The sequence below is a fragment of the Girardinichthys multiradiatus genome, chromosome 21 (assembly GCF_021462225.1).
Source record: "Girardinichthys multiradiatus isolate DD_20200921_A chromosome 21, DD_fGirMul_XY1, whole genome shotgun sequence".
NCBI lineage: Eukaryota > Metazoa > Chordata > Actinopteri > Cyprinodontiformes > Goodeidae > Girardinichthys > Girardinichthys multiradiatus.
This window is the reverse complement of record NC_061813.1, coordinates 17,159,601-17,172,037: the sequence shown is the minus strand read 5'-3', so window position 1 is coordinate 17,172,037 and position 12,437 is coordinate 17,159,601. Positions and strand designations below refer to the sequence as shown.

General features: G+C 40.4%; 1 protein-coding gene across 1 annotated transcript in view; it reads left to right on the top strand.

Moving 5' to 3' along the window:
- Positions 1 to 12,437, top strand: part of ofcc1 (orofacial cleft 1 candidate 1) — a 105,588-nt gene that overhangs the window by 67,573 nt on the left and 25,578 nt on the right. The window contains exon 20 of the mRNA XM_047350578.1: positions 2,150 to 2,309. Coding sequence (XP_047206534.1) covers positions 2,150 to 2,309 — 160 coding nt within the window. The remainder of the gene's footprint in view (positions 1 to 2,149; positions 2,310 to 12,437) is intronic.

The following is a 12,437-nucleotide window of genomic DNA, read 5'->3' as shown; positions in this document are numbered from 1 at the left end:
TGCTTATGATCAGAAACTGCTTATTTAGACGCATGTTAATACATGTCAAAGTGTTTGTTTCTGCAATTGACTACTTTCAAACCCAGAAAGCTTTTACATTTATATGCAATCAGTACAGGAGTAGTTATTAATTTTTTATTTATTTTTGTTTTTTACTTTGAATGGATCCTCGAATTTTGTATGTAAAGTTACACCACATTGTGTTTTATTTAGCCATTATGCAACTGTGATGGAGATGGAATACAGCTTATGTAGCATGATGTTTGTTATTGGACTGTTACCAAGTTGGTTTTGAATACGGAGAGAGGAATCTTTGAGGCATCCAGGGACCTCCCCTTTTCAGAGTGATTTTTCATGGCAGATAATATTTCTTTTGAAGCCAGTTTGTCTCAAGGTGAAAAAATGAAGGTGATAGCACCAGACCAAAAACACAAGTTGGTTACGAAAAAATCAACAGCATCCTCCGACCCTGTAAAATTATCAGTTTTGTTGATTGTGGTGCAGGAAACTGATGGATGAAAAGTGGCTCATTTAGAGATCATTCCACCTATTTTCCTTTAAAGTTAGGTCAGCTATATAGTACTCCAATGCTGCATGGAATCTTGCATTTAAATGTTAGAAATTGAGAGAATTTGATATTACTTTTGATGATGTTAGAGCTTTAATTAATGGTTTGTTTTCTTTAGATATCTCCTTTAGGTAGTTGCTAGTTTCATTATTTGTTCATGCTATCTTTTCTTTCTTTTCTCAATCATCAAATTATATTGTGTGTGATAACTTATAGGTTAATTCAGAATTCTATTATAGACTAGGTTTAATGTAACAATTCAACATTAATTGGAGTGTCAATATCGTGATTTACAATAAATATATGTTAAAATAAAAACATATAAAAATTTATAATTACTTTCTGTATAGTGTGCAAAAGGTTGGTTCCCAGATTTAAGACAAAATGTATCATTCAGACTGATTTCTGACAGATATGAGAGTGCAAAATTATATTTAATGAAACTGATATGACATTTTATTACTTAAAGACAATATGGCATAGCTTCATCATTTACTATCACATTATCTAAGAATTGTATTAGTAAATGTATTTCATAATATAACTTGTACATGTATAACTTGTCCTATGGTGACCTCTACACTGGAGCCTCATCATCAAAGTCAGACCCCTACATATAAAAACAATACAGTGAGGTTCAGGCTCATCCACCAAAGTAAAATTAGCCTGCTTTAAGGAAGACAGATAAGAAGATTGTGAATTCCTTCAAGAAAGCAACCGCATAAATGAATGAGAAGCAAAATTCAAGTGTAGGATGAAAATGATTGTATGCTATTCCTGTGTCTGAGGTCAAGCATCTACAAACATTCCTCTCCCAAGAGCGATGGGGAATAATGCTGAGTTCAAAGCTCCGTAGCAGCTCCTTGTGTAAAGCCTTGTCTCCTTGATGTTGTTTTTATTTGAGAGCTGATTACCCTTTGACAGACTAGAATCTCTGTGGAAGGGCACAAGGTCTCCCAGTTTTGATGGTCGGCCAAAGCATTTGTTTACAGACGTGTTTCTTTTTAGGGGTTGGCTGCATGTGTGGAAAAACAAAAATAACACTTTGGTTGTGCACATTCATCTGGAGTTATCAATCAATATGCCTTCTGCTCTGCAGAACATTTTCTTGTGACTCAAGCCAGCCTCTCCAGACGCATCTTCTATCGTTGCAATGGGAATCTTTAAAGCTCGGCATTAACAATGAAGAACATCCCAGGATCTGACTCCTACACATTAAAAGATGTAAAACCACACAGACACCCAGCCAAACATGGACACAGCTACAGCCAGCTTGTGTTAACAAAGCACTTCCCACTCAGAGGCCAATTTGTTTGATTCCTTGTGCTGCTTCACTTGATGTATTATACTTTAAAGAGCATCACCCGTATGTGTTCAACAATCAATAAAGGTTTTTATGTGTTTTTTATTCTATATTTTTTTTCAGTCAGTCTGTTTGGCAAAGTGGAGGCCACAGCTATCATTTTTATCTTTCCTGCTTTGAAAATCATTCCTATAGCATGCAAGCTTCTAAAGGTCAGTTATTTGGAATGACATTACCTCAACTTACACTTCTCACGTCTTTCCCAACACACCTTCCAGATTCCACAACGATGGTCGCATGTTGGATGTCTACCAGCGACTCACCGCCAAAGAGGGAGTTTATTTCCTGCCTGAAGACCTTGAGCTGTCAAATCAGGAACTCAGCTACATTGTCAAAAAGGCAGAGCAGTGGAGAGGCTTCAATGGAGAGAGGCGTAAGGTAAACTCATCACCAAACTGTCCCTCCTCCTTTTCTTTTCCAAATAAATCCATGGAGATCAACTGGGCTTAATGTTGTTTTCTTAAGGACATAATGCTCTATCAGGTCATTAATACTAGGATGATTGATTAGTTTCTGAAAAAAGAGTGATCTTAAACCCAGAGGGGTAGAAGGTCTGTGATCCAGATGCAGGTTCTTCAATGTCAAGGGTGCTAAGTGCTGGGCAAGAAGAAGGTTGAACAGCTACAGCAGTTCAATATTTACTTGTAACTTTAAAAGAGAAATTCCACCTACCAGGATGTATGGCATGGGCTGAATTTATGTCATTTCTTTAGTTACATGTGAGAATGCTGAGATCCATCTCAGAGGTCTTTAGCTTCATTCTAATTAGTACAAGATAATTACCAAAACAGAAACTCGACTAGTGCGCTGCCTGATTAGCCTGTGAAAGCCAATTTCTGAAGATATTCCATTAAGTAGAGACTGCTCAATCAACACACAAAGTGAACTTCATGGGTGTGTCACAACGGGGCCCTATCTTCATGTGGATGTCTTATTGTCAGGTAGGGCAGTTCCCCAGATTGCATACTATCTTGAAATTATGGCTGTCAAATGTTTGACATCCCGACAGAGGTCAGCTGTAACGTCACTGGCATGTGTTGAGCCCACAGATGATGTGAAATTTTGCATAAAGATTGAAAATGTGACTTGTAGAGATAAGGGAAAGGAAATGCACTGATCAAACTGGAGGCACCTTTTAATATGATTTGTAGAATTTATTAAGTGCTACACATGACAAACTCTGCTCATCTTTATTAGCTGTCTGTATTTGTATATTCATGAGAGTTTACATTATTTTACCTTTCTCCCAATAAGATACACATAATCTCAAGTGTTTTAACGCTAATCTACACAATGTCGACAGTTCCAGAACATTTATAATTGATTGATTGTCACTTTTAATTGTTGTGTGTTTCATAACCAGTAATTACTTGTTTTATTTGTCTGTTTACCTAATTTGATCATTTATAATGTCTGTCTCTAGTGGTTAAATGTCAGTCTTTCTGATTTTAACCTCTTTAAAGCACTATGTGATATACCCAACCTCTTGAAAAGTGCTCTATAAATAAAGGTTTATTGCTTAATTGAGTGACAGTGCCTTGCCAAAGTATTCATGTCCCTAGAACATTTTACAACTACAAATATTGTGGCCGGTGTATGCATTCAGACACATTTTCTCTGATTGCCCTAAAGAAATCCATTGTAACCAATCACTATTAGAAGTTACCTAATTTGTAAATAGAGTCCAGTCAGTAAAGCCCTCAAAGATTTGTTTGAGAAGGTTAGTGAACAATCAGCATGATATAGACCAAGGGAAACAGCAGACAGGTCAGGAATAAAGTTTAAGTTTAGATTTGCATACATACAGTGGTTTAGGTCAAAGCGTATCCATGTGTTGGAATGACCCAGACAAAACCCAGACCTAAAACCAATTGAGAATCTGTGGCTTGAAGGACTTGGACAGACATTCACAGATGCTCTCCATTCAGTCTGACTGAGCTTGAGTGTTTTAAAAGAAGGATGAGCAAGAAATCTGTTTCTAGAGGTGCAAACGCGTAGCGACATAACCCCAAAATCTTACAGGTGTGATTTCAGTGAAAGGTGGTTCCACAACATATTGTCTCATGGGAAATTGATACAAATGGTCATACTTTTAAGACATTTTTGAAAGTAAAGGTTTTTTGAAAATCATGTATCATTTTTCTTCCACTTCACAAGAATGCCCTACTTTATGTTGATCTATCACATTCAATTTAATAAAATACAATATTTCTGCAACTTTATAGTCACAGTTTGTTTTGGAGGAACTAGTACTGAGTCTGCTAGACTTTGAGCTATATGCTTGAATCCGTGAAACCTGTAGATCAAACCCTCAGTATTTCAAGGTGATGTCAGTAGTGCTGTTTTTGTAGTGATCGTAAATTGTTAACACATATGCCTTTCTCACTGTTTTAAACTTTACTATGAGGTGTGCACACCTGCTACTTGCACACACCGCATGCAAAGATGCCTCAGCCACAGAGTCTATCTCGAGGTAGAGAGGATGAAATGAATTCAACATTCTAGAGAATATTTTTTTTTATATAAAAATGTAAAATTAGTTATATTTAACATGGACTTTGTTACCAGGAAGCTGGATTTTGTTAAGAATAAAAATAAGTACAGCACTTTGAAAAATGAATTTATTTTCATTTGAACTGGATGACCTGACCTTATAGAACTAGTTCATCTAAATATTAAAATAGTTTTGTGGGAACAAAATCAGGTGGAACCTTTTATTTTTAGCAATAGGAATAAAAAATACTCATCTTATAAAATAGAAATACAATAACATTTTGATGTAAGTTTGATCTTAATACAGCTATAAAGCAATAAAATGCTGAATTGTAAGTTAGTTTTAGTTAACTCCTTGTATGTTACAACTGTACCAAAAGATGGAACACTGATGATTCTTATAAGCAACTAAACAACTAAACTTATAATGTTTTAGACCTGTTTTTTTATTTTACTTAACAAATACCCCATTTAGCATCAGGCAAACTCTTGCTGTGATACACATCTTTATTATCCTTCCAGTACTGCATTCTTCCCTCCACAGCAACAATTACAGCATTTGTCGTATTGCACCTAATTTGGTGTTATTACGCTGATAAAATGCTAACACATTCTGTGGCATGATGAAAATATAGGTTTATTACAGTTTAACATTTTCACATTATACAAAAGGAATATTTCATCAAAATAAGATAGGCCTTGTCTTATTTTATAATTATTGTCACAATTTCTCCTGTGCAAAAGGGTCACTTTCCTAACTCAGCAAAGCCATATCCCTATTAAACTAATTTGCCTACATGCAAATTTCTGTCATTTTTCCCTCATTAACTATTTATCATAGACAGGGAAAAATATATTCATGAAGGCAAGGAAAGGAGAAGCCCGAAAGAGCCGAAACTAATATTTTGCAACTCTAATGATTTTTTGCATCCCTAATTAGATAGAATAAGGTTGATATGATTAGGTCAGGATGTAGTGTTTTTCATTAAAAATACATTTCAGAAACTGTATTCCAAGTGTGCCCTTGCAATTAAATAATGAATCTGGCACATTCCTTATTACGAACCCAATTAATATCAGAGGCAAGGGCGTAATTTTAATAACAGTGGGCTACGAGGCCTTCATTAGCTGACTGAGAGAAAGAAGGGATGAGGAGGAGAAAAACTAGGTACTCACGGGATCGGCTACAGTCTGTAGCAATCGTTTTAAAAAAAGTTATAAACAATGCATTCTTAGAAGGATAGCATTTGACATTTTCAACAAACAATGTCAGGCAAACAAGATTAAATACTGATTGTTTTTGGCCAATTTCATGTCTGCTGTCAACTCAGAACAACTAAAGATGGGATTTATTTGAAAACAAAAAAGCTCTTTTAAGGTTTGTCTCAGGGTTCTGGGTTTTGTGTGTGTTTGTGTTCACTTTGTTTTTAGCTTTCAGATGGTTCCAGAGGTTCTCAGGTGCATGGGGTGACAGGTGCGACTGATCTGCTGATTGCCTTGAGGGGTATTTAAGCAGGAGGCTGCCAGCACTTTGATGCCAGAGTGTTTGCCTTCAGTGGTAACAAACCTAGCCACTACCCAAGCTATGCTTCATTCCATAAATCTTTGCTGACATTGTGTTTGATTTTTCGCAGGCTGAAACCTGAACCTTGTTTATCTTCGTTGAGCTTCGTCTTTGGCTCCAGTGATTTCCTGGACGCTCTAATTTACCTACGTTTTGTGGATTACGTTCTGTATTTCGTGTTTTGGATTAAGCTGGCAGCTTCCTGGAAATTCTCGACTCCTGAACCAGGGCAGAGGCATACGCTGTCCACCCTCCAATGCAAGTACCTGAACATTCAACTCTCTCATGAACTCACCAGTATTCACTCCCCAGCTCGTACTGAAGCATCTGGACAACCTAGCTTTGCACACCCAGGTTCTGACACCCTCTACCCCTGGCGACCTATCGGCATTTACTTAGTAAGACACTTTCTTGTTTACAAGTATCGTTTTCGTTAACACCGTTCTCTGTTTCACCAGTTCTCTTCCCCTCTCTTTCAATTGGCGAATTTACCGATTCATGTCCCTGTGTTCACGTACTGTAAATAAACACCGTTACACTTTCAGCTTGTTTCCTCTGAGTGTTCTCTGTATGTGGGTCAGTGCTATATTGAAAATGACAGAACACTGTGGCCAGCGAGACCCAGGAGAAATGGTCAGAAGATCCCTATCTGAACACACTAACCAAATCCATATTCTTGACAACTCTCTTCATTCTCTTTCAGAACAACAGCACCAAACAAACCTAAAGTTAGAGCACATAACTTCCATGCTTCAACAGGCTTCGAATACTCAATCCGCCCCATGTGTAGATGGCGCTGCAGCATCACCACCATCGCAACAGCTTCCGTATGTCCGTGACGTCACCTCACCAAACCCGGAAAAGTTTTCCGGAGAGGTTGGTAAATGTAAGGGTTTTTTGCTTCAGTGTGACCTAGTGTTTAACTGAGCCCCTCATTCTTTTCCCCATGATGACGTGAAGATTTCTTATGTTATTGGCTTATTGACTGGCAAAGCCATACAGTGGGCAGCGGCCCATTTCTCAAATTGCAGGGACTTTGGTTGTACTTTTGAAGAATTTATTAAAGAGTTTAAACAGACATTCTCACCTGTTTGTGACAAGACTCATACTGGATGACCGTTGAGGGCTTTAAAGCAGCATAATAGACCCCTTACTGAATTTACAGTCAAGTTTTGTACTTTGGCCGCAGCTTCTGGCTGGAACAATGACGCTTTGAAGTCAACCTTTCTTCATGCTCTGGACGACTCCTTAAAGGATGAGTTAGTTTTGATTGATGATCCTTCTACACCAGATGAAGCTATTTCCCAGGCTATTAGAATTGACAATAGGATTAGGGAGAGAAGGAGATCCAGAGCAGAAAAAGTAAATCATACACCACAATTTCCAACCAACTCACCACACTTAGTCAGGACTCCGCCCCAACAATCTGAATCTGAACCTGAACCCATGCTAGCGGGTTGCACACGGTTATCAGTTGAAGAAAGACAGAGACGCAGGCTTACAAGACAATGTTTTCATTGCGGTTCACCTGACCACTTCATAGCATCTTGTCTTGTTTGTCCTGGGCAGCCAAAAGGCAGAGTCCACCAGCTATGAAGGGGGGGTTGGTGGACCCTTCACAGGAGAACAAGGCCCCCAGATTCAGTTTGCCTGCTACAATTAGATTCAATAAGCATACGTTGATTCTGTCATGCTTGATTAATAGATTCTGAGTTGGTTACAAGAGCTGTAATTGAGGTGGAACCACTCACTTCTCCTCGTTCCGTCCTAGCCTTAGACGGCAAGAAACTACAGCAGATAAATCAGCGAACTAAACCGCTTGAACTGCTGTTGTCAGGAAACCATAAGGAAGAGATTTTGTTTTACGTGTTTCCAGTATCTCAGGGTTCTATAGTTTTAGGCTTCCCGTGGTTAAAGAAACATAATCCTCACCTAGACTGGTCTGAGTGTCGTATCGAATCCTGGTCCACTAATTGTCATTCGTCTTGTCTTCAGTCAGCATTCACCCCGAGTTACCCGTTACAGATTAAAGTATAGGATGAAATAATAGATTTGTCTCGTGTGCCCACTGAATACCATGATTTAAAGATAGTTTTTAGTAAAGATAAGGCTTTGTCTTTACCCCCCCCCCCCCATAGATCTTATGAAAATCAATGGAAAATTACATTAATGACTCTTTAGCTGGAGGAATTATTCGGCCTTCCTTCTCACCACTTGGGGCAGGATTTTTCTTCGTAGGTAAGAAGGACGGTTCACTATGGCCCTGTATTGACTGTAGAGGTTTAAATCAGATCACGATAAATAATAAATACCCACTTCCTCTCATAACGTCTGCTTTTGAACCAGTCCATGGTGCTACCATATTCTCCAAATTAGATCTCAGAAATGCCTACCATCTTGTCAGGATCCGCCAGGGGGACGAGTGGAAGATGGTCTTCAAAACACCGTTGGGCCATTTCGAGTACCTGGTCATGCCATTTGGACTGTGCAATGCTCCTGCTGTTTTCCAAGCTTTAGTCAATGACGTTCTCAGAAACTTTCTGAATATTTTTGTTTTTGTGTACCTTGATGATATTTTGATTTACTCCAAGGACATTGAGGAGCATCGCACACATGTTCGCCAGGCACTTCAGTGTCTCCTAGAGAACCACCTGTTTGTTAAGGCCGGAAGTGTGTATTTCATCAACCGTCTGTCACATTTTTGGGCTACATCCTCGAGGGTGGACAGGTACGTTCTGATCAGGAAAAGATAAGGGCAGTTCTGGAATGGCCTGAACCAGACTCCCGAAAAGCTCTTCAGCATTTTCTTGGTTTTGTTCATTTCTACAGGCATTTCATCAAGGACTATAGTATCATAGCTGCACCCCTCACCGCACTAACTTCGTCTAAGGTCTCGTTTTCCTGGTCATCTGAAGCTGAAGCGGCTTTTCAGGCCCTAAAAGTAAAATTCTCACAAGCCCCTCTCTTAGTTCACCCCACTCCTCAAAACAGTTCATCCTGGAAGTTGATGCTTATGACACTGGTGTGGGGGCTGTTCTTTCTTAGAACTCTGAGGAGGGGAGACTTCATCCCTGTGCTTTTTTCTTCTTGCAGATTAAGCAACACTGAGAGGAACTATGATGTGGGGGGCACAGAATTACTAGCCATTAAACTGGCCCTTGAAGAATGGCGCCACTGGCTGGAGGGAGCCAAGGATCCTGTGCAAGTCTGGACTGATCATAAAAACTTGGCCTACCTCCAGTCAACAAAGAGACTCAATCCTCGACAGTCACAATGGTCTTTATTTTTCTCCCATTTTGATTTATGTATCTCTTTCAGGACTGGACCCAAGAATGTTAAGCCAGATTCCCTCTCCAGACAGTTTGCCAATGACGACTCGGTGGAGGAACCAGCTCCCATTTTGGCTTCCAACTGGACAGTTGGACCCCTTAGATGGGAGATTGAGGATGTCATTAACAGGGCTCAACAACAGGAACCTGATCCTGGCACGAGACCACCGAACCGCATTTATGTTCCCTCTCAAGTACGTGTTAAGCTCATTGATTGGCTTCATTCAGCCAAATGTTTGGCTCATCCTGGTGTGAGCAGAACCATAGCTTTGGTCCAGAGAAGGTTTTGGCGGTCATCCATACATAAAGATGTCAAAGATTTTGTTCAGGCCTGCGCCATTTGTGCCAGGAACAAGTCCAGCAATCAGTCCCCTGTAGGTTTTCTCCAACCCCTCAGCATACCTAATCGACCTTGGTCCCACATAGCCTTAGATTTTGTTACAGGACTGCCTCGTTCTTCAGGTATGACTACTGTACTCACAATCGTTGACCATTTTACTAAGTCATGTCATCTCATACCCCTCAGAAAAAATCCATCAACATTACAAACAGCAAGACTCCTTACCAAGCATGTCTTTCGCCTCCATGGGATTCCTCAGGACATTCTGTCTGACCGCGGCCCACAGTTCATCTCTCAGGTTTGGAGACAGTTATGTTTAGTCTTAGGAGCGCAAGTTTCACCCACTTCTGGTTACCATCCTCAGTCCAACGGTCAGACAGAAAGATTAAACCAACAACTGGAATTCACCCTACGTTGCCTCACATCCACAAACCCCACCGATTGGTGCTCATATCTACCCTGGGTTGAGTATGCCCTCAACTCTCACATATCTTCTGCAACTGGACGTTCACCTTTCGAAGCATCTCTTGGATACCAGCCACCTATGTTCTCAGCCGACGAAAAGGACATTACAGTCACATCAGTTCAACAACACATTCGCCGCTGCCTTAAGATCTGGACCACAACCATTCAAGCCCTGCAACGAACTGCTGACCAAAATAAGCGTTTGCTGATCGAAGACACCGACCTGCACAGAAGTATCAGCCCAGCCAGAAAATGTGGTTGTCGGCACGAGACGCGCCACACAAGTCTATGTCCAGCTTCATTGGTCCTTGCGAAATTGAGACTGTTATTAGCCCCTCTGCGGTTCGCCTTCACCTTCCAGCAAGCCTTCGTATTCACCCTACTTTCCACTTCTCTCAGATTAAGCCAGTGATCTCCAGTGGTTTTTGCACTCCGGCCAAACCCCCACTGTCCACCCTGGACCGACAGGGACACCCAGTCTACGCGGTCTGACAGATCCTGGATTCTCGTTGGCGGGGTCGTGGTTGGCAGTGCCTCGTCAATTGGGAGGGTTACGGTCCCGAGGACTGCCCTTGGGTGTCCCGGTCCTTCATTTGTGATCCATCTTTGATAAAGGACTATCATGCTTCAATTCCCTCCACTTCTTCTGGACCGCCAGGAGGCGGCCGTTGAGGGGGGCATGATGTCAGGGTTCTGGGTTTTTGTGTTTGTGTGTGTTTGTATTCACTTTGCTTTTAGCTTTCAGATGGTTCCAGAGTTTCTCAGGTGCATGGGGTGACAGGTGCGACTGATCTGCTGATTGCCTTGAGGAGTATTTAAGCAGGAGTCTGCCAGCACTTCGATGCCAGAGTATTTGCCTTCAGTGGTAACAAACCTAGCCACTACCCAAGCTATGCTTCGTTCCATGAATCTTTGCTGACATTGTGTTTGATTTTTCACAGGCTGAAACCTGAACCTTGTTTATCTTCATTGAGCTTCGTCTTTGGCTCCAGTAATTTCCTGGACGCTCAGGTTTACCTACGTTTTGTGAATTACGTTCTGTATTTCGTGTTTTGGATTAAGCTGGCAGCTTCCTGGAAGTTCCCGACTCCTGAACCAAGGCAGAGGCAAACCCTGTCCACCCTCCAACGCAAGTACCTGAACATTCAACTCTCGCATGAACTCACCAGTATTCATTCCGCAGCTTGTACTGAAGCATCTGGACAACCTAGCTTTGCACACCCAGGTTCTGACTCCCTCTACCCCTGGCGACCTATCGGCATTTACTTAGTAAGACACTTTCTTGTTTACAAGTATCGTTTTCGTTAATGCCGTTCCCTGTTTCACCAGTTCTCTTCCCCTCTCTTTCAGTTGGGGAATTTACCCATTCATGTCCCTGTGTTCACGTACTGTAAATAAACACCATTACACTTTCAGCTTGTTTCCTCTGAGTGTTCTCTGTATGTGGGTCAGTGCTATATCGAAAATGACAGTTTGTCTGTAACTCCAAATTCATATTGGCATATAAACCCCTCAACGATAGAGACCTGTGCAACATTGAATATAACAAATTATTATATGTAATTATACACTTTAACAACTTTTCCTACTCAGGCCTTTTACCTAGTTATATTTATTTTTATATCCAAAATAAGTAAATATAAAAAAATGAATCTATAAAAAGCACAAGGCGGCCAAAAATTACACTTCTGAAAGTTGTTGAAGATTAATGACGTCATGTTGGGAATGCTGAACTCAACTGAGTTCATAGCAGAATGTCCACCGTAAAGGAAATCAATGTTAGAAGAGTCTCAAGCCTATAAGTTTATAAAGTAAAGTGTTGTGGAGATTTTTCAAGAGGAGACAGTCAAGAGAAATGTTGTCTGGGATGAGTGGCTTGGAGACCAGCTTAGCTGAGTCTTCTGAAAAGTTACTTTAAGTTGACCTCCAGGTGTGGTGGCTGGAAGAGAAGTTAATATACTGATTTAAACACGGATTGCAACTGCAATCAAACACTCTGATGTACTTATTTTACTCAGACAAAGAAATATCTCTAAATTGAAGCCAATTATTCAAACATGCTGGTAGAATGTTTGTAGAGAGTGATTTTAGATTTAAAACAATCTACAGAAATTGACAAAGGTTTTGCACAGGCAGAAGACACATAAAAATGTTGCCTTGTGGTCTGGCTGTTGGGTCCCTGCTTGAGCTATCTGTAATAGCTGTGGCATGAACTGTGCGTGTTCTCTTCCCTGAGCTTTGAATATTTCAATAGCTTCACAATCCTGTGGCAAAACATGTTCCCACTGGAAAGATTATTTTTATGGGTGAGGAGA